This window comes from Carettochelys insculpta, chromosome 6 (assembly GCF_033958435.1).
Source record: "Carettochelys insculpta isolate YL-2023 chromosome 6, ASM3395843v1, whole genome shotgun sequence".
NCBI classification, from domain to species: Eukaryota; Metazoa; Chordata; order Testudines; family Carettochelyidae; genus Carettochelys; species Carettochelys insculpta.
The window spans coordinates 21203581-21226788 of NC_134142.1; the positions used below are offsets into that span (position 1 = coordinate 21203581).

A 23208-nucleotide genomic window follows, 5' to 3' on the forward strand; every position below is an offset into this window, starting at 1 on the left:
TCAGGATCACAACCTTCTCCCAGGTACCACTTCCATCTACTGTTCAAGATGACCTGTTTTAATGCCTTTCAAAACATTGACATCCCTTTCCATTCAAAATCAAAGGTAATGGTGGTAATACAAACCAGATTTGTAACTTTTAAAACAAAACTCCAATTAAATTAGAAATGGTATGTAAGGTTTTTTGTAAGGTTATATTAAATCCAAAAGTTCATAAGAGTTCTTTTAATTTCAGCCAATATAAAATCAATAAGAGAGATTTTGAATCTTTCTGGGGCAGACTTGCAAAGACTGACAAAACTGTCCAGTATGGATGTACAATGCTTATTGAAAACCATCTCTGCTACACTGAGGAAAAACTGTGTGCTTACAGGTAATACTATGAATACAAATAGCTTCATATTAAACTAATTCTTTTAAAACAGTGCTAGAATTCTGAGCTATAATGAAAGACTTAACTTTATTCTTCAAAAATCTATTGTTGAAGTATAGTGTAGCCTTTTTGCATATCAATATTTATTATCTGCTAAATTACTTTTCAAAGTTGCATCAGTTTTAAGAAAATAAAAACATCTTTTTATGAGTAACTAACTCACAATTTTTCATATTCCTAAAGGCCCTGAACTTGTGAAGTGCTGAATGTAAATAGAGGTGGATTTTACTTATTTGTATAGTCAAATAATTTACCTACATGGAAAATCTTTGAGGGACAGGACACTGCAAAATTCCCCTCTTAGAATTTCCACTGGAATATTTCATAGGAAGGAATTGCCCTCCTCTAAAGGAATGGGCTGGGAGTTGGTCATTTGGAACCACCACTTCTGGTTACCTGTGTGGATCTTAAGGCTTACCCAGAAGTACAGTCTGCTTTCTGTTCCTTAGTAGATCTCCTCCACATCCTGGTCCTATATGGAGATACACATCTTACAGAACTGGAAGGGACCTCCAGGAGGTCATTGAGTCCAGTCCCCTGCCCTCTGCAGGACCAAGCACCATCACTGACAGATTTATTTATTTATTTATTTTTAAATCTGTTTGCCCCAGAACCCTAAATGGCATCCTCAACAATCTATTTCACTGAAGTCATGCATACAAGATTTACCTTAGAATCATAGAAGATTAGGGTAAGAAAAGACCTCAAGAGGTCACCCAAATCTAACTCCCTGCTCAAAGCAGAACCAACCCCAACTAAATCATCCCAGTCAAGGTTTGCTGCAGCTGGCCCCAAAAGTCTCTTTAAAGCGGGAGAAGAGGGGAAGTTCTAGGGCATGGAGGGGGATTTGGCACAAATGCTGGTTTTACCAGTTTATAAGCAGATTCCTCAGGCTATGTCTACACTAGCCCCTGCCTGCCACTAGCTGCCATGAATATGCAGCACCTCATTAGCATATTCAAAAGTGTCTTATTAGCATCCCCCTTTCAAAAGGCAGGGGCTAGTGTAGACGTAGCGTCAGTGAATAGACTGTTGGGAGAAAACAAATTGCTTCCATCTGGAAAAAATGTCAGTCATAAAGCTACCTAAAAGGTGGCTGCTCTGTTATATTATTGAGAAAATACTCATAGAACTGTTTTTTTTCTTTTTGTTTTGTTTTGTTTTTTTAAATTATATCCTTAGCACTTCAGCTGTACCAAGACAAAGATCATTGTGCATCCCAATACCAGAAATTAAGTTTGGGTTGCTCAATACTAGACAGTTTGTTAAGAGGAGGCATTCCTTTGGTGGGAATCACAGAACTTGCTGGTGAGAGCTCAGCTGGGAAGACTCAGATTAGTTTGCAGCTGTGTCTTTCTGTGCAGTATCCTTATGAGTATGGAGGATTAGAATCTGGTAAGTACAATGCACTTTCAGATTTACTTATTTTAAGGAGTATGCTAGCTTTAAGATGCATAATTTTTGTATTACAGTAAATATTTGTATATGTGAATTTTAACTGTCTGCAGCATCATTAACAGTGAAATGAGAAACTGGGCATCTGGCAAAAAAAAATAAACGATGTACACAACTTCTACATCCCCACATAATGCTTACCACTCTTACAGCTTGTCTACACTAGCTCCCTTCTTTCTTTTTGGGAGTAAAAGCACTTTGAAGTTGTGTGGGTACTTCGAAGTGCCCGCAGCTACACAGCTTGCCGGTGCTTGGAAGTTATCAACTTCAAAGTTTGCGTGGCAAAAATTAGCCTAATAAGGTGCTGCATATGCATCACAGCACCTCATTGCTATTCCCCGCTCCAGCACGTTTACATGCCCCCTTTGAAGGAGGGAGCTAGTGTAGACAAGTCCTTACTTTTTGCTGTTACTATCACACTGTGTGGATACAGTCAGACATGACTTTCCACTGAATTAAAATTGGATTTTTCCCTCAATGATCAGGAGCAATGGGAAGATTCTTGATCAAGATGCATAAGACACATAATGAGGCAGTTTGTTAGTCTTCACTATCATGACCACTCTGACTCTTCATGAGAACTGACATGGCAAAACAGTCCACATGACATATATTGTTACTTAACTCTTGCCTAAGATAATGTAGCTCTTACTAAAGCAGAGGTTACAGTATCACAAAGGATCTGGACATGATATACACATCTCTTAGAATTAGAAGGGGCCTTGGAAGGTCATAGAGTCCAGTCACAGCAGGACCTATCACCATCCTTGACATATATATATATTTTAAATGTAACCTCCCACAGCCCCTGCCCCAACCCTTCAAGGATTGAACTCACCTGAGTTTACAAGGCCAGTGCTCCAATCTTGGAGCTCTCCTGCAGGATGCAAGTGATCGACAAATAGTCACGGTTACAGGCATTGTGATGTACCCTACATTTCGCCAGTTTCATATAGATTAGATGGAAAATGTGAACATAACCATTATTACTGGCGTGTCAATGATCTTTGTAACCTCTGCCTAACTCTTCTATATGAGGGGTTTTTTGGAGGTGGGCATGTATTTTTGAACTTTGGGAGAAAGAAACTATTAATTCTGAGAATTCAGTTGTCTGGTATTCTATATAACTATAATGATTTGGATAAGTTCTTACTGTGCCTCTTTATGTAACATTGTTTAAATATGAAACGTTCAGTTTTCTGTGCAAAACTTGCTCAACTGTTTCATATTAGGGATGTTAATATTTTACCGATTAATTGATAAATCTCACCCTAAGCATCTGAGTCTTACCCATTACAGCTAATGGGGCTGGAGCAGCCCCCCACCCAATGTGGGCAGGGAGTTGCTCAAGATAAAACACAATGGTAGAAAACTTATCAAGACTGACAAATCAGATAGAAGAGCAGAAAGAGTGGGGTGGGGGTGGGGAAGTAAAGTTAGGACAAACATCAAAGTATGTGAAAGAGTCCTTATAACGGGTTAGGACTTTTTCCACATACTTTGATGTTTGACCTAATACTTACTTCCCCACTCCACACATGCCTCTTTCTACTCTTCTATCTGATTTGCCAACAATGATAACAATTTTTCTGATTTGTCAACCTTGCTAACAATTTTTGGACCTCTGTGTTTTTTCTATATTGAGTCTGTTCTGGTAGGGCTGTAGGTCTGAAGATGTGGGTCTCTCCCACAAAAGATCATCTAATAAATTATTTTGTCAGTCTTTAAAGTGCTACATGATTGCTTTTTTGTTTTGATAGAATACAGACTAACATGGCTATCCCTGTTACTATTAAATTAAAAAAATGATCTTGTACTTATAAAAAGGTTGGAGACCACTGCTCTAGAGTGAAAAGTACAATCTGATAGTTAGAATAAGTATGGCTGCCCTGGGGATCAGGTTATGTGGCTGATGTGCCAGCATCTGTGTAGCTGCCCAGGGGATTAGGACAGTTGCTCTTGGGGTCAGGGGAGTGTACCCTAATGGCCAGAGTCAATATCGCTGCCCTTGGGATTCAGGGCTTTGGGGTCTAATGGCCAGAGTAAGGAGTTGTCACCCAGTGGGGTGACTTTCTTCCTAATCCACTGACTCCCATCTTAGGGCCCTGTCAGCGACATATTTGGTCACCATCTAGTGAGCAGGGATTCAGCTAGAGCATGCTGATATGAACTGAAACAAAATTGTGTATTACTCTATAATTGAATGAGTGTGAGTAGAAAAACACTGAACCATAGCAAGGTAAACATGGAACTGTCTGGTGTGGCTGACCAAGCAACAAAATGGACAATTGATAGCAGTAAACAACTCCAGATAAGGAATATGGATAGAATCATGCAAGATACCTGCGTGGCTGGAGGAACAAGGTGCAGTCTGGCACTGGATTAGCAAGGATGAGGTAATTTGGAAAGAGAAATCTGTTTATGTGACCAGCCAGAGATAAAAGGCCCATGTACTGGGGACACTGTGGAGACGAACCAGCAAACATCACAGTGGCCACATGTGCACCACCAGAGCTCCAGCCTCCAAGCTTCACCCACATCTTGGATTGGCCACCCAAGGATGAATGAATATGGTGCATGAATAAGCATAGGAAAATTCTGCTGGTAATTTTGGGAAATAAATTGATTTTATTGAGGAATACTTGCATGGTATGGCTCCCTCTCTATAAGGTCCTGGTATGAGGGCTTAGTCAACCTTCATTGCCACAAAGGCAGCTTAATACTGATCTTCCTTGGATGCGAAATGACACTCTCACCATCTCCCTGAGCCACTTTGTACCATGTTTCCTGAAGCCAGGGCCTGTATGTTGCTGGTGTTTCCAAGCCCTTGGTGCAGTAAGTCCCTGAGATTCCAACTCCAGTTGGCCACCCATAGGCAACTGTTCTATGGTGTGGTCCTTGAACTATGGTTCCTATAGTCAAGTGCTGAAGTGGCTTCTGGGCCAGAGCCTCCACCAGCAATCTGGTCAAGCTAGAGTAAGTGCAGCCAAGGCAGCACTGCCTCATAGCCAGGGAAGGGGCTCTGGCTGTCCTTACGGATATTGCTAGGCAAACTTTTCTAGCTCTGTTGTGTTGCACAGACATGCACTAAGTAGAATGCATCTACTTGAACAGATGGAGAGGGTTTGAATGATTGGATTTCTTTACATACAAACAACCAACCCTTCATTAGATTTAAAGCATGGTAAAAGTGCACTCATCTGACACCCATAAAAGGGTAAAGGATGAATTTTATTAATCAGTGTTATTGGTATATAAAGTAAACTAGATTCAGTGTTCTAGTTGTAGGCATCCTTCAGTCTGCATAGACTATGGATCGCGCCCTTTAAAGTTTCAACTGAGGACTTCATTTACAGCGTCTATTGTGACTATGAAGACCCACACGAGAGTGACAGTCCTTCCTGCATCTCTTGCAGATATAGTGGGTGTCTGGCAAGTCCTTATTGTGCTTTCTGTGCGCTCGCTTCTCCTCTGCTAGCTGTCTGATCTTCATCCCGCCCTTCTGAAGGCCCTTGTGTAACCCCTGCCTCCATCTGCTGCGGTCATCTGCTAGTTCTTCCCAGTTGTCCAGCTCGATGTCTAACTCTCTGAGGTCTCTCTTGCAGACATCTTTGTCGCACAACTGGGGGCGTCTGGGAGGTCTTTTGCCAGAGGCTAGCTCACCATACAGAATGTCTTTTGGAATCCTTCCATCATTCATCCTGTGGACATGGCCAAGGCAGCGGAGCCAACACTGCCTGAGGAGGGTGTGCATGGTTGGGATTCCAGCTTGCTCGAGGACGGCGGTGTTGGTCACTCTGTCCTTCCATGATATTCCAAGGATGCGCCTGAGGCAGCGCAAGTGGAAGACATTCGGCCTCTTTTCCTGGCGGGCATACAGGGTCCAAGTCTCGCTGCCATAAAGGAGGGTGCTGAGTATGCAGGCTCTGTAGACTTGCATTTTGGTGTGAGTGTACAGCTTGTTGTTATTCCACACTCTCTTGCTGAGTCTGGACAGAGTTGTGGCTGCTTTTCCAATCCTCCTATTTAGCTCAGTGTCCAACGACAGGGTGTCAGTGATGGTGGACCTGAGGTAAACGAACTCGTGGACAACTTCTAACGTATAGTTGTCAATGCTGATTGATGGGAATTCAGCAACATCCTGACCGAGTACGTTTGTCTTCTTTAGGCTGATGGTAAGCCCAAAGTCCTTGCACGCTTTGGAGAACTGATCCAGCAGTTTTTGAAGCTGGTCTTCTGTGTGAGACACTACAGCAGCATCGTCTGTGAACAGCATGTCTCTGATGAGGACTTCTCGCACCTTAGACTTAGCTTTCAGCCTTGCAAGGTTAAACAGTTTCCCATCAGATCTTGTGTGCAGCAAGATGCCCTCTGTTGAAGATCCAAAGGCATGCTTCAGGAGGAGTGCGAAGAAGATGCCGAACAATGTTGGAGCAAGCACGCATCCTTGTTTGACGCCGCTCCTGATTCTGAAAGCATCCGATAATGCGCCGTCATATTGGATGGTTCTTCTCATATCTTTATGGAATGACTGGATTGTCTTGAGTAACTGTGGAGGACAGCCTATCTTGTGGAGCAGTTTGAACAGACCATCCCTGCTGACCAAGTCAAAGGCCTTGGTCAGGTCGATGAAGGCTATGTAGAGTGGCTTTCTCTGCTCCCTGCACTTCTCCTGCAGCTGCCTTAGAGAGAGGACCATGTCAACGGTAGACCTCTCTGCGCGGAATCCGCACTGTGGTTCGGGGTACACCCTCTCAGCAATCTTCTGGAGTCTGCCAAGGATGACGCGAGAGAACAGTTTACCAGTGATGCTTAGGAGGGAGATTCCACGGTAGTTGTTGCAGTCGCTTCTGTCTCCTTTGTTTAGGCGTAATAACCTCAAAAATGTCCTTCTGACATGCAGCTATCATAGTGCTGACTGTGATACAGATCACTCGCTAGTTTGCTCCAAGCTCAAGCTGAGACCCAAGAAGCTGTACCGCTCTAAACCTGCTGGAAGGCCCCGCATTGACGCCAGAAAGACGGCAAACTCGGAGAAAGCTGAAAAGTTCAGAGAGACCCTCCAGGAAAATCTGCGCAGCGGCCCTGGGGGTGCTGATGCGACATCCAAATGGTAACATCTGAGGGATACAGTTTACAACACGGCCTTGTCGGTGTTTGGAAGAAGAGCTAGAAACACGAACGACTGGTTCGAAGCTAACGCCGATGAGATGATTCCAGTCATTGAAAAGAAGCGCGCTGCACTCCTGGAGTACAAACGCTCACCGAGCCAGAGTACTCAGCAAGCACTTAGAGAGGCCAGAAGAACAGTACAGCAGACAGCCAGGTGCTGTGCCAACAACCACTGGCTCCAGCTATGCAGCAGCATCCAGACCTGTGCCGACTTTGGTAATCTCAGAGGAATGTACGAGGGTATGAGGAAGGCATTAGGACCCACTCAGAACAAGATGGCACCTCTAAAATCCAAATCTGGTGAAGTCATTGCTGACAAAGCCAAACAGATGGAGCGCTGGGTTGAGCACTATTCCGAGCTGTACTCACGCGAGAATGTTGTGGTTGACGCAGCCCTCGATGCTGTCGAGCTCCTACCAGTAGTGGATGAACTGGATCAAGAACCAACTGTGGATGAACTGAAGAGAGCCATCAACATCACTGCAGCAGGAAAGGCCCCTGGTCAGGAAGGTATACCACCAGAGGTAATCAAATGTGCCTCAGACACACTCCTGGAACCCCTACATGAGCTACTGTGCCTGTGCTGGGAAGAGGTTGAGGTTCCACAGGATATGCGCGACGCTAACATTGTAACGTTTTATAAGATTCGGTGTTAGTGTATTTGTAATTGACATCCTCATAATTTACCTACATTCCTCAGTGTCAGGTCAGGTGGTTATTATGCAGCTATGCAATAACAATGAAGAGTGCAAGGAGGTGCATGTGAAATCAAAGGATGTGGTCATGTCAGTGGGCACCAAAAAAAAACCCAGCTGGCAAGACCACTGTGATCACAGATGTATCTTTTGGGTCATCAAGTTTGATTTTTTTTTTTTACTTTTTTAGGCCATTCTCTTACCACTGCCAAGATTTTGAGAGCATTCATTGCTATGCAGAAGAGGGAACAAAATTTTAAAATGTATTTTTATAGGAGTCATTTTGTAACGTCAGGTTGGGTTTGTTTTTTTTTTATTGCAGGTGCTGTCTACATTTGTACAGAAGATGTTTTCCCAAATAAACGCTTACAGCAACTCATTGATCAACAGAATAAGTTTAGAGCAGATGTTCCATGTGATGTCATACAGAAAATAAAGTTTGGAAACAATATTTTCATTGAGCATGCTGCTGACCTTGTAAGTAGCTGTGCAACTTACAGATAAATTAAGTGGGAATGCTAAATCCACTTTATGCAGATGCAAACGAACCGTACAGGTTCTAACTGACATGAGAGCACTCACAAAGAGGGCAAATAAAGATGATTGTACTATGTATGCCAGCTACCTAATTTCTTAAATATATTTAGGAGTCTGATCCAAGTTTGATACATAGTTTCATTTTGAAAAGATGAGATTTTCACAGACTAATATTCAATTTCCTTCAAAATTTGTTGCTTATTCTAGCATATGAAGGATTGCTATTAGTTATGTTGCAGTATTGTAAGGTATGCCCCCACCCCACTCTATATACTAGACACTGTATAAACACATGTAATAAAAAAGATGGATCCTGTCTCCAAAAACTTACAAATGTGAGTACTTACGACCTACGATAACAGGTTGTCATGCAGGGTATGAAGGAGTAAAATATCATGCTATACCATGGTTATTGTTTATCATGGTTATATCTGCTGTCTAGGCCTTGCCAATGTTTATGTATTTGGTACATTAAGATATTAGCTTTTAATGAGAAATTTGGGTGGAATTCTGCATAATTTAGAACTGAACCATCAGTTCATCTTAATAGATAATACCCTGATGGGTTTAATGTGGGATATTAAAGATATTTTTATAAATATTTTTATTTTCTCAAGATGGTCTTGTCATAATCAAAACTAACTACTGTCCAGGCTGTGTTTTTTGTTTTTTCTGTAAACTGTTCAGTAATAATCAAAATGAGCTCCTTGATGACTTACATCCCTCAGATACAACCAGTGAAATGACAAGTATCTCAGAATTTTATAGGTACCAACATTCTAACTATTTCTAATGCTGAATGTTTGTATTTTGTGGCAGGACACTTTCTACAACTGCATTACTAAAAGGATTACCTTACTGCTCTCCAGAGGAATGGTGCGTTTGGTGGTCATTGATTCTATAGCTGCTTTGTTTCGGTCTGAATTTGGAGCAAAAGATTCTGTTATGAAAGCCAGGTATCTGCAGACATTTGGAGCAAAGCTTCACAGTTTAAGCTGTAGATTCCGAACTCCAATACTGTGCGTTAATCAGGTATGAAACCAGAAATTTTTTCCTGCTCTGCAGAAACAAATGCAAATGACAGTGACAGTATTCTTTCGAAAAACACATTTTTGTTCTATGATTATTATAAGATTAATAGAGAAGCTGTATCATAGAAAAGGGAATTCAATAGGATTGACACCTGTTGGCCAGAAAGTATTTGTAGAAATGTCTTATAAGCCAGTTGACGATATTCTACAAAAACTTCCTTCTCTGAAACTGCAAAACCTAAATAAGAACTAGGAAAGTTCCCTTCCAACACTCGTTTTGTTAATCTGTTAATAAAGTCCTCCCATAAATTGAGTAGAATACGTACAACCCAGGTAGTACCAGTGCCTATTGTGATGACTTTATGATGTGGAATTTAATCTACTGAAAGCTGGGCCAAGAAAGCCTGAGACATAATTTTTTGAGTAATGTGTGGAAATCATATTTTCTTTGAGTGCTTGTTCATGTTCATTCCAATCAGTTGTCTATGCATGCACATGAACATTATCTGGAAGATTTTCCCCACCCCTCACCTACTAGCTAGCTGAGGGTCAGTGAGGGCACCCCCTGGAGCGGTGCTGAAATGGCTTTCAATATAGGACCCTACCAATCCCTCCTCTCCTCAGTTCCTTCTTAAACCATTAACACCTAAGAAAACTTTGTTTGAAATGTAATTGTGCAGATGTCATGATAGGCCTTTAGCTAGAGCAGTGGTTCCCAAACTGGGGAATGTGAGAGGTTTCCAGAGAGGCGATGCGGTGGGGGAGTGAGCCATGAGACAAAAAGTCTATTTTTAATTTTAAATTAATCTGAAATACTCAATTTTGAGCGGCATTTAATCATCTCTTCTGTAAACATCCATCAGAATATTAAAAAAAAGTTATAGAAGTTAGATTTCAACATTTGTCAGCATTATTCATCATCAAATAAAGAGCACAGTGCAACATCCTTGCATGTCCTTAAAAGAGGAAAAAAATTTTTAACAAAGGGGAGGCCAAGGTATATAAAGCTAACTTCTTTGTATCATAAATGTTTCTATAAAGGCCAACATTCTCTGCCTTTCAATTGCTTTCTTGGAAAATCATTCACATCCTCTTCAAGCCACGTGTTCTGTTCAGTTTGCTTATTGAGTGTCGGGATAGTGGCTGCATCTGTTTAAGCGGAAGGTAAATTCTGTTCCTTTTAAATAGGAATTTATAGGTCTATAAGAGTTCCCTGTTTGTCTTCGTGTGTGCAGTGCTTTTTGATTTTTTTTAATAACTTTTAATTAAACATGGATATTCATGAAATTCAGCATCTAAGTTTGTCACTAAACATTGCTGTTAATTCTTTATATAGGTCTTGTTAATTACCAAAATTGCTTTAAAAATTCTAACAGCATTGGATTAAATTTCTGTAAGTTGGAAGGCTGAAATTTTTCTAATATATTGAAGGCCCAAAGAAATTTTTTTTTCTTTTGTAGAAATGTCTGTGACAAAGAAAAGTATCAAGTTTGAATTTACTGTCACTGAAAAAAATGGGATTGATATCCCTCAGTGCATCATACCGTGCAGCTCTCAGCAATGATGCCATGAGAGCTGCTGCCAAACTTCAATGTTTGAGATGCAGGAAGCCGGACGCTTATGGGAATTTTCATCCAGAGAGAGCCAAACTGGTGGAAGCATCTTACAAGCTCTCATTACTCAGTGCAAAACCAAAGAAAGCTCATGTGATTGGAGAGACACTTGTGAAACTGTGCTTGAGTGCTGCAAGTAATGTGCTTGATGCTGAAAGCCAGAAAGCTATAAAAAATGTTTGCTTTGTGATAACACAGTGAAGTGTCACATTGATGAACTTGCAGAAGACACAAAAAGACCAGTTTTGGAAAATAAAAGCATCAGGTTTTTTGCAAATCAGTGCGATGATGCCACTGAGGAAACTCAATGTTGTCAGTTGCTCATCTATCCTCAATTTTGCGGATGATGGAGCTGTGAAAGAAATGCTTTTCTCAAAAGCATGGGAGACCACGTCAAAGGCTTCAGATGTTTTGGCAACTGTTTGACTTTTTTTGAAGAACATTGTCTTTCATGGGAAAAGTTAGTTGGTGTTTGTCCTGGTGATGTCCCAGCAATGCTTGGCTCTCACTCTGGATTTGTGACTTTGGTTAAAGAAAAGAATCCAGCCATAAATGGGACTCACTGCATCATCCATAGTCGAGCCCTAGGTGCTAAGACCCTGCGTGATTCACTGAAATTGGCAATGTTGTCAGTTTTGTGAAGAAGCGCACTTCATACACAAGGCTTTTTGCAGCTCTTTGTACAGATTTGGGAGCCGATCATAAAGCTCTCGTTTCACGGGGAAGTCTGCTGGCTCTCAAAAGGAAATACACTGAGCCAACTCTATGAACTCAGGCATGAAATAGGAATTTTTTTGCAAGGTCAAAAATAGAACTGCATATGCCAGTGAAGGCACCATACATTGTGGACATTTTTTGAGGCTATCAACCTCAATTTCAAGCTGTAAGGAAGAAGCACAAACAACATTGCCTACTACAATGCAATCAGAGCTTTCATGAAGAAAATTCAGCTTTGGAAGCACCAGCTCCGAAGTAGAAACTCTTTTCATTATTCCCTCATCTCAGCTGGGTTACAATATTCATTTATTTTGCATAAAAAGCAACCTATGTGCTTTACAGCTGTGCTGAGACAGTGAGCAGCATCTGACTCTTGCTGCAGTCTAGATGAGAGTAAGTTAGGACACCCTCAAATACCCTAACCCACCCCACCCCAGGGATGCCAGCACCTATCCATCCCCTTTCCCCACCTAATGCAATCTGCTTTTTGCCTTCTTCCACCCCTCAGCCCAGCGGCTGGGAGAGAGTCTTGCCTCCTTGGAATAGCAGGTACCAACAGCCACAGATTCACTCCGGAGTCCCCAGCCCCATCTCACCAAACCTACCTGCTCCAATTGGAGTCTGTGAGAAAGTGCTGGGGCAGGAGGAGGGAGCACAAGCTCATAGTTGCTGTAACGAATAATCTTTCCTCTCACACTGCTGCAGCCTAGCTGAGACAAGACACCCCAGATTTGTCCCCCTTTCCCTTCACCACTTTCTCCCTACTTCCTTCTTATGTTCACTCCCTACCAGTTGGGAACAGCACACTCGGTAGTCCTGAGCAGGGAGCTTCTGAAACTGAGGGAGAAGTGCCTCTCTCCCAACCAGGCAGCTCCTTGTGTAGCAGCTCTGAGCCCTTGGGTGGGACTCTTTAAATAGCTGTGCTGCCACACTGCTTACAGGGAACGTTTGATCTCTGGGCTCTTGAGCTCAGTTTCCATGTAAATGACAGTGCTCCAGGTGGTCTTGTTGATGTGCCTAGTGTTCAGTTCTTGCCTGACAAGTAGGAATGATGCCCCCAGGCTGTGTTTGTCAGAAACTGGGAGTGGGCAATGGAATGGATCACTTGGTGACTGCCTGTTCTCGTCATTCCCTCTGGGGCGCCTGTCATTGGCCACTGCTGACAAACAGGATGTTGGGCTAGGTGGACTTTCGGTATGACCAATATGGCTTCTTATGTCATTGTATACTGGTGATAAGCCAACACAATGACATTGTTTTATATCAATAAATGGGAAGTTGCATGCTTCTCTCTTCTGTCCTCTGTCCTCTGGCTATGGAATTTCTGTGCATCTCACAAGATGTTTCTACAGGCCCAGTATCTTCTGGGAGTGCAGAACACCTTAACAGACAGCCTCAGTCATTTCTTTCAGTCCCATGATTGATTCCTTCACCCAACCATCATCTAGTCAATCTTCCAAAGTTGGGGATCTCCCCATATAAACCTTTTTTGCTACCCAACAGAATCAAAAGTGCCATTTCTTCTATTCACTTCAGGGTCACAGCCCCAATTCCTGTGGAGCTACCTGCCTTCTCAATTTGAGAGTCAACTACTATATGCTTTTCCTTCTCAGTTCTTTGTTCCACAAGGTGCTCTTAAAGATGGTACATGTTCAGGACCAAGTCATTCTCATGGCTCCAGCTTAGGCCTGCCAACATTGGTTCACTACTCTATTGGTCTTGTCAGTGGAAGATTTGATCCCAAAACCTCTCACCCCAGACCTCATTTCTCAAGAGCAAAGCAGTCTCCCTTACCTGAATCTCTCCACTTCACAGCATGGAAGCTCCATGGCTGAACCCTCTGAAGTTTTCATGTTTCAAACAAGTGAGACCAGTCCTCCTGAGTAGTAGGAAGCCCTCTGTGAGATCTACTGATATGTCAAAGTGGAAGAGACTATTGATTTTGGGACAGACTCTGGTGGGCTCACCCCATTTGGGGACTGATACCATTGGTTCAGAGAACATATATGACAGCTTCCCCCCTTCACACTTTTCTTCAAAGATGAGGTACAGCTCTGCCCCCATCTGGCATTCCTACCAAACGTGGTCTCCCAATTCCACATGGATCAGGATATTTTTTCTCCTGTATTTTATCTTAAACCTCATGCTTCCCTGCATGAGCACAGCCTGCACTCTGGATTTATGAAGGGCACTTGTCTTTTACACTGAAATAACTAAACTCTTCAGGAAATCCTCCCAACTCTTCAGTGGTGGCAGAGAGGGTGAAGGGCCAACCTGTGTCATCTCAGCATATTTCTTCATGGATCGTGGCATATATCAGAGTGCTACAGCCTGGCAAAGATATAGCCTCCTCAGCTGTCAATGCACTCTACTAGGGCATAGTCATCCTCAGCAGTTTTCCTGACCTACATTCCTGCTCAGGAGATATGCAGGGCAGTCACTTAGTCGTCTATCCATACTTTTGGGGCCCATTATGGGATCACATATCAGTCTAGAGACAGTGCAGCCTTCAGAAGGGCCATGTTATAGTCAGTTCAAAGCTCTGCTCCCACCTCTAAAATTTAGGTTTGGAAATCACCTGATTGGAATGCACATGAACAAGCACTTGAAAAAATTATGTGCCTTCTCATAACTGTTGTTCTTTGAGATGTTTATGTCCATTCCAATACCCACCCTTCTTCCTCTCTGTCAGAGTAGCTGGAAAGAAGGAACAAAGGAGGGGAGGGGGTTGGCAGTGCCATTTTGGTACTGTTCCACGAGGTGCCCTGACCAAATCAATGGCTGGCTGCTTGGGGAAATATTTTCATCCTAACATGCATATGTGCACACAGATACCTGATTTGGAATGGACATGAACAACACGTCCTGAGAACGAGAAGAGGGGTGTGTGGGGGGGGGGTTGGTTTTGTTGTTCTTTTTGAGGTATTAAAAGAAACTAGAATGGCCAAAAGGGAGCAATCAGTACAGAAAACTAATGAAAAATGTTTCTTTGCAATTTGGACGAAGCATCAGATCTTAGACTTGTTTATGCAACTTTATCTGTTTTTTCCCCCCCTTCCTACTAATGTTCTGGAAAACTTCTGGAGATCGTTTTTTGTTATTTGTATCATGGTTGTGCCTAGAAAGCCTAGTGGGTACTGTAAATCTGATTTTTGCAAGTTAGTGGTAAGTACATGAAGAAAAAGGGGCTGCTTGAATGAGAGAATTGTCTTGTTTTAAAGGGACATTATCAACTTAGTCATTTTGATTAATTCAAATTTTCTAAGCGCTAATAAGGGTCTTGGGGTTTTTCTCCTCTTCTCCTTTTTGTTTGCAAGGGTCTCTTTGCTTTGTTTTGGCTAAGGGAGAAACTCTCTGTATAGAAGAGAAAATGAAAATGACCATCTGTAAAGCATTGTCAACTGCACAAAAAGCAACCAAACTAATAAAAGAGCATTTCTTTCACACACACACTAACTTTGAAGGGATTCCACAAGGATATGTATGGTCTGATCTCTTCAATATCAAATGAGAAGATTATATTTGCAGCTCAGGTACCAAAAGTATGTTAATAACACTGAACTAGATATCTTCTTCTCAATTCATGCAACTATTGTCACTACTAGAATGTCAGAATATCTACAAAATTTCAGTTCTTGGATGAAGGTCAGTTGGCTTTAAAGGCTGTGGCCACACTAGCCCCTCTGTTCGGAAGGGCTATGGTAATGTAGCACTTTAGAGTATGTTAATGTGGCGCTGCCGTAAATATGCAACACCTCGTTAGCATAATGGCAGCCATGTGTGCTTTGAAACTGCCCATTTCGAACACGTGCCTCCCGTGTAGCCAGGGCCTTTCGAAATGGTCCCCTGATTTTGAAAGCCCCTTCTGGATTTGGGAAGGGGCAGAGGTAGTTCTGAGTGCTGGTTAAATCTGCTTTCAGAAATGGGGAACAGTAAATTGGCTCTGGCTTGAGCACATCTTAGAGAACCCTCAGCCATAAAGGTTGCATTGACCTATTGTAAATGGACTGATTTTCATTTGATTGTATGCTACCTGAAGTGTGATTTATTTTTAGGAATAACCTCCCTACTGAGTGTGTAACTTAAAATGAATATAAAAATCTGTAGGCTCCTTGATCAGTCAGATCCCAGATTTATGTAAACCAAGTCTCTCTCCCTGGCAAATCAAGGTTCTGCAGATAGGGAGCAGCTGTGTGAGAACTACCCTTACAAGTGGTGCCTCTTAGCAGCTGGAGTATCTCTTTTCCTTTGAATTGCTTCATTTAGACTGCTTTGCTGTAACAAGGAGCAAATGATGGGGAGAAGCACAGTGGTTAGTTTCATTTGGAGAATTAAAGCTCCTGAAATTTCAGACACAAAGGCAGGGAATTACTGCAGTCTAAAATTCAACTTTAAATGTAGGGAATCCTGGATTGCCATTCTGTTTCATCATGCTGGAGATAGACTCTGACACAAAGGTGGAAGGCCTCGTGGACAGTCAGAATTGTCTTTGGTATTTGCTGAAAGAGAAATGTAACCCAGTCCTCTGACTAAAGAGGTCAGCATCTATAAAACACATGCATTTTTAACATAAGATTTTTTAAAAAATAACTAATTAGGCTCTAAGACATATAGCTGTAGACTATAAAAACTCTAGTTATAGGGGGGAGCTCTGAATGTAATTATTTTTGCTTATGTGTATCTTGAAGCTGTGCCTCATAGAAAATATCATAGCATGCACAGAGGGCTACATACAAACACAACTACTCTTCTAGCCCTTAACTTACTGTGCTTTTGTCAACAAAGGGATTAGGAACAAAGATCTTCTATTGTCCATTCCGGAAGATAATTCATATGGTTGAAATGCATGCCTGGGAGCCAGGACCCCTGAGTTCTGTTCCAGGCTTTACCTACAGGCTTAGTTTTGTGATCTTGGGCAAGTCACTTAATCACTCAGTGGCTCCACTTACCCACAGGTAAAGTGGGTCTTTTATAGTTCTTCAGATGATAGTACTATCTCAGTGAAACTATGCTCAGAGGACCTTTTTTAATTAAGATATTGGTACAAGTTGTAACCTAAGGGAATAGTTAGTGTGTATAGGACTAAATTTACACTTCAGGTATCACTTCAATTTCAACTTGGATAAGCAAGGTATTTGTTTTTAACATAGCATAAGTAGTTTGTGACTCAGTATGGTCTTTTTGTGTCATTCCTTTCCTCATCTTCCCTTGGTTAAATAAAAATATATATTCAAAATGCAATTTCATTCAAACTGTTTGGGTTTTTTTTTAAATAGGTAACTGATGCAGTTGATGAGACAGATGTTGTTCAGAATGATTTTGGGTAAGCAATTGTTCACAAACTGAAATATAGTAATCATGTATACACACCAATTTAAACATGCACTTTCTTCTTTCATCAGTTTATCCTCGGTATAATATATAGGAAACTAGGAATTGCCCTACTACATGAGACCAGGGTTCACTTTCTGTTTCTGACACTGTCCAGAACAAGCTGTGGAAGAAATCCTATGGGATACAGATGTGAAATTATCTGCTCAAATGGATGTTGCTTTTTTATTTCTCAGCTATTAGTGGTCAGTTTATATTCTAGCACATAAGGGATTATATCTTCTCTTGTCTAATGTAACTTTGGATGTTATTTTCCATATGCATTTAAAACTTTATTAATCCTGTTTTAAAAACTGTAAAAACATAATTAAACCAGAACTACATTATCACAAGATATCTTTGAAGCCAAAAGATTAATAGGATTTAAATAGGGCCTTTAATATATATATGAATGAGAACATTCCCAGTGATATAAGGAGATCAGATTTTTATATGACGAGATCTACATTTTGGCTGTGGCCACACTTGCAGCTCATTTCGAAATGAGCAGGAGAGCGGCTACACAGCAATTGCTCATTTCGAAATTAAAAAGCGTTCATTTCAAAATCATTATTCCACTCCCATTTTGGGAATAATGCCTCGTTTTGATGTTAATTTCGAAATTAAATGTGTGTAACTGCTCCCTGGCTGCCATTTCAAAATGAAAAGTCCTCCACAGAGCCAGCCTCTCCCACCAGCAGCCAGAGCTATATGGCTGTCAGCTGCGGGTTCCTTAAAGCTGCAGGGACACAGAAACCCCGGGCAGGAAGCTGTATGTGTGCTGGCAGCCACAGGAGCACGAGGTAGCCAGACGACACTCCCTAGCACCCCCAGAAAGCGACACCCCAGTGTGGCCAGACCGATGGCCAGCAGCCAAGACCCCCTAGGATCCTCATGGAGCCAAGGGCTCTGGGTGGCAGGGCTCTGGGCAGCCCCCAAAGAGGAGGGGGGGACCTCTGGCTGGAAGCTGAAGTCTGGGACTTGCTAGCTGTCTGGGGGGAGGAGGACATCCTGCTCAAGATGGAGGGGCGGAAGAGAAATGCGGACGCCTTTGCCCGCCTTGCCAGCAACCTCGCCACAAGGGGCCACCCCCTCCGGACCCTGACCAGATCCGCTCCAAAGTGAAGGAGCTGCATCAGGGCTATGCCCAAGCAAGGGACTCAGCTAGACAGTCGGGGCAGCGCCAGCCACCTGCCCCTACTTCAGGGAGCTCCACCAGCTGCTGGGACCCAGGGAGGCTGCACCACTTGAAGAGAACCCTGTACATGGTGGAGCCGGAGGGGCAGGGAGAGGAGCCCCAGCCAGGACCCTTGATGCCACCCCCACTACAGACTCCAAAGTACCTGCTGGCACTGAGGACAGCAACAGTGGGAGTGAGGGACCACTGTGCATGGCCAAGCCCTCCAAGGGCCCTAGCTAGGCTACCTCCACCTGGGACTCCCCTGAACCACCCAAGGAACCCTAAAGGTAGGACTGGGCATGGGGTGCACTTGTCATGCGGGGGAGGGGGCGGTCCCTGACACAGCCAATACAGGCCTGGGCACACAGCCACGGGCCAGGGATCCAGGGATGGCCATCATCGCTGCCAGGTGGGGCCCCCATGGGGCCATGGGCTGCCATGAGGGTCAGAAGCCTGGGAGGGCTGGGGCAACCACTCTAACAGCCCTGCATTGATGGACCCCACAGAAGACTGGCCCCCCCAGAGCCCCTCACCACAAGCAGGGTGGGATGGCGGTGGGGACAAGGCCGCTGGCCCACGGTACCCGGGCTCATGACTGATAGGACACCACCCTCTCACCTTATGTCTTCACAGCCTCTGCATCTACCAGCCACCCCAGCCCCCTGGAGGTGCCTGGGAGCCCTACAGCAGCAGAGGAGGATGAAGGGGCAACACCTCCCCGGACTGGGTGCTGTGGTGGGAGGAGCCACCGCCGCAGCTGGGCAGATGATCTGGCTGCAGCCCACACGGCTGCATGGTGGGAGCAGAACCACTTGCTGCGGGAATGGCTCTCCATGGAGCAGGTGGCCTGGGACCGGGTGGCCGGGTATCTCAACACCCTGACCCAGGCCGTCACCAACCGCCGGGCCCAGCCGCCCACTCTGTGGATAGCCTTTCCCCCAGCACCCCGCTCTGCTCCAGGCCCCGCTTCCTCCCTGGTACCCTCCTCCTCTCTGCCACTTCCCTCTGCCCCCGCCCCCCCAGCCCCAGCCTCTCCCTCTTCCCTACCACCCCCGTCTTCCTGAGCTCCTCCCTGTTCCCCAGCACCCGTCCCCCACATAAATAGGTCCCCCACCCCATAAATAGTCACACGTTCTTTCTGTTCCAAACATAGCACTTGAATTTATTTAACAGTGCTGTCTCCTGCCTCAGGTGGGGATGGCAAGGGCAGTGCTGGTGAGGCAGATGTGAGAACCCGGGGGGGGGCGTTGCATAGAGTGAGTGGGGCCAGGTCATGGGGGCCCCGGGGCAAAGGTCTCCCGGAGGGCTTCCCGGTTCACCTGGCAACAGGGGACCGCACCTGGCTGCTCATAGTGCAGCACAGCCTTGGCTGCCTAGTGTGCTACAAAGAGCTCCTACTTGCTTTCCACAAGGTTGTGCAGTGGACAGCAGGCACCCACCACCACGGCACGCTGGGCAGGCCTACCTCCAGGCGCATCAGGAGGCACCTGAAACGCGCCGTCAGACGGCCAAATGCCCACTCCACGGTGCTCCTGGCCTGGTTGAGGTGGGCATTGAAGAGGTCCTGGCTCTCATTGGTGTGTCCCATGCAGGGGTGCATTAGCCAGGGCTGGAGTGGGTGGGCAGCATCCGCAACGATGCACAGGGGCATGGTCACATCCCCCACCGGCAGCTGCTGTGTGGGGATGTAGGAGCCCTCTGACATCCTGCAGCTGAGCCATGAGTTCCACAGGACACGGGCATTGTGGGCCCTGCCCACCCAGCCCACACAGATGTTGGTGAAACGTCCTCAGGTATCCATGAGGGCCTGGAGGACAACAGAGTGGCAGCCCTTGCAGTTGATGTACCATTCCCGGCTGTGTGGTGGGGCCCAGATGACAATGTGGGTGCTGTCCAATGCACTGATGCAGTGGGGGAATCCCAGCTGTTGGAAGCCAGCTATGGCAGTGTCCACACCCCCAAGGCGGATCAGGCGGGTGCAGGAGGATCCTGTTGATGGTGGTGACAACTTGTAGGGTAGAGGGCAGAGGCACCTGTAAGTGTGTGGTAGCATATGGGGGGCCCCCTCCATGGGACCCCCCCCACTTTGGGATCCCCCTCCCCAGGAACCCACCGTGGGCGTGTGGCCCCGAGTGCCTTACCTCAAGGAGGACGACCCTGACGGTGGTCTTCCCTGCCCCGAATTGGTGGCCAACCAAGCAGTTGCTGTCCAGGGTGGCCAGCTTCCACAGAGCGATGGCCACTTCATTCTCCAGCAGGAGTGCAGGCTGCATGCGGGTGTCCTGGTGGCAAAGGGCTGGTGCCAGCCAATGGCACAGCTCCATGAAGGTGGCCTGAGCCATCCAGAAGTTGTGGACCCACTGGTCATCATCCCACTCTCCTAGGATGATGTCGTCCCACCATTCCCCACAGGTGGGGTACCGCCAGAGGCGACGATGGGGCTGGAACAGGGGGTGCTCCGGATGCAGTGTGGGGTGAGCCTGCAGGAAGTTGGCCACGTGTCAGGCAGCACCTAGCCTCCTATGGCATGCTGTCAGGATGGCCATCAGGCTGGCCACAACGTCCAAGGTGTCACCATCAGTGAAGTGCTACGGGTCCATGGCAGGCAGTGGTGTGGTGGCTAACCAAGGCTCTGCTGAGTGCTGTGCTGGAGGTCGCATGCTGCAAGCAGCTAGGGTCCTCAGCACAGGGGATGTGTTTGGGAGGAGCCCTTTAAGCCCATGCTCCAGGAAGCACTTGTTGACCATTTGACCCTGCCCTCGCCATTTCCTGCCATTATTTCAAAATGAAGCTGTGGCAGTGTAGCTGTTCCATTTCGAAATGACTGGGAGTCATTTCGATGTTGCAGATCGCAACGTTGCTCTGCATTTCACGTGTAGTTGCTTCCATGCCACTTATTTTGAAATGGCTTATTTCGAAATAATGGACAGGGCTAAGCTATTTTGAAATCACTCTAGTGTGGCCACAGCCTTCATGTTTTAAGGCATGACATTGAAGCGGGTTAGGGAGAAAGGTCTCTTTTGGGCAGGTTATTCCCTGTCTACTGGAGGGCTGTTTCCATGTTCCTTTAAAACAAATTTTATAAATGACAACTCAAGAAAAGAAAACTGAGGGTGTTAAATCTTCCGCACCTTTCTTAATGTTCCCTCTGCTGGAGCCCAGGGTACATGGCTCTGTAATTTTGTGTTTTAGTGGTTGAAAATTGTTTGGAATAATTCTCCCTCGCAAGAGAGGATTTGTCAAGACAAACGTCATATCTCTGGAGCATTCCATCCTTAAGCCAACAAAATTCTGACAGTCCACTTATATTTGAAGTGTAATTTTTAATGTCTGGCCTACTTAAAATGTATTGACAGCTTACTGTGAAACATCTTGTTTGATGTATGCAAAATCTGACAAAACACTGTTTCCTTCTAGATTATTGGATAAGACCATTTCTCCAGCCCTTGGGCTAACCTGGTCCAATCAACTGTTGATGAGATTGATGGCCAGCCGACTAACAGTGTCAGAAAAGTCATTTGGTGGTACACTACAGCATATTGGAAGTGTTTTGAGGACTTTAAGAGTTGTTTTTGCTCCTCATCTCCCTCAGTCCTTTTGCTGCTATACAGTAAATTTGGAAGGTGTGAAAGGAGTTAAAGTGAAAACCCCACTGTGAAAAGCTGCTCTCACAGACAAATGATTGTGAAACAAGAAGCCAGTTGATGCATTTTTCATCTGTGGGAAAAATAATGCTGAAAATATTGTTTGGACAGTACATTATTCATCCTATTCTGATAAAATAGAGAACAGGTATGTGTCTACTTTTATGTTCAGTTGTGTTCTCATCTTGATGCATCTATCCTGAAAAGGCAATCTTAATAAAATATTAACCTGGATGTTTGGAATGCAAATTATACTAAATATGGGCCTGCTTTAGAACAAATACAGAAATCAGTAAATTAAACTTTCAAATGCTAACTTTAGCAACAAAATAATTTTCTTTAATTACTTACTGAAGTAGCTGAAATTCTGCCGCTCTGGGGAAATGACAGAAGGGACAATTTGAATATAGTACCAAAACATTGTTATGGGCACTCTCTCTCCTGCCTCCCTACACACCATTAAGAAAAAAAATCCTTTTGCTGTTATTTCTAGCCCAACCTGCAACTGATTTTACTACTTGTAGCAGTGGAGGTAGTTGAAGACTACACAGCTACTTCCTAGTTCCTGTATCATGGCTATCAATTCTATGTAGGTTCTTATACTGTTCATCAGCAGACTAGTTGAGCAACTTCGAGTAGTTCATGAAGCATGACATATGTTAGAGGATTCACTCTTCTTCCCTGTCTATACGAGCCCCTTCCTTTCGAAAGGGGCATGTTAATGAGCAGGTTTGAAAGATGCTAACAAGGTACTGCAATGAATATGCAGCACCTCATTAGCATAATGACAGCCACATCAATTCGAAAATGTGGCTTTTTGAATTGCACACCGCCTGTGGAGACGGGACCTTCTGAAAGGACTCCGCCCCAGTTCAATAGTGCACTCTCTAAGAGGTCATGTCTACACTAGCCCCAAACTTGGAAATGGCCATTTCGAAGTTTGGGGCTAGTGCAGACGTAGCCAGAAAGGGACTCAACCTTTAGCTTATATCTGTGAAGTGCCTGGGGTGAACAAGACTAAAGCTTTCTCAACAGGGAGGCAGCTGACTTCATAAGTGGCATAGGGCAATTATTTCTTCTGAAGCATAGCAGGCCAAGCACCAGGAGAGTGGGGCTATAAGCTTGCTACCTTGTCCCCCTCTCAGATGGAAAAGGACAGAACAGCATTTATCTTCACCTACCTGTAAGTGGTTCCCCATACTATGGAAAGTAGGGTGGGGGGTGTGAAGACAGCTATGCCTATCTTTAGTGCAGATGCCAGTTTGTCTGTTTTAAGCTGACGCCAGAGAGGCTACCTGGTCAACCAGAAACCCTAGCAAACTGGAAATAAGCTCTCTCTCGTGTTCATCTAGTTGAGGTTT

The 23208-nt window shown here is 44.5% G+C and overlaps 1 protein-coding gene across 1 annotated transcript in view; it reads left to right on the forward strand.

Moving 5' to 3' along the window:
• The first annotated feature begins 239 nt into the window (after window positions 1-239).
• Window positions 240-23208, forward strand: part of XRCC3 (X-ray repair cross complementing 3) — a 42802-nt gene continuing 19833 nt past the window's right edge. Inside the window, exons 1-6 of the mRNA XM_074996435.1 lie at window positions 240-373; window positions 1616-1828; window positions 8078-8232; window positions 9112-9324; window positions 16930-16976; window positions 21621-21995. Of these exons, the coding sequence (XP_074852536.1) occupies window positions 310-373; window positions 1616-1828; window positions 8078-8232; window positions 9112-9324; window positions 16930-16976; window positions 21621-21861 (933 nt within the window). The 5' untranslated portion in view covers window positions 240-309 and the 3' untranslated portion in view covers window positions 21862-21995. The remainder of the gene's footprint in view (window positions 374-1615; window positions 1829-8077; window positions 8233-9111; window positions 9325-16929; window positions 16977-21620; window positions 21996-23208) is intronic.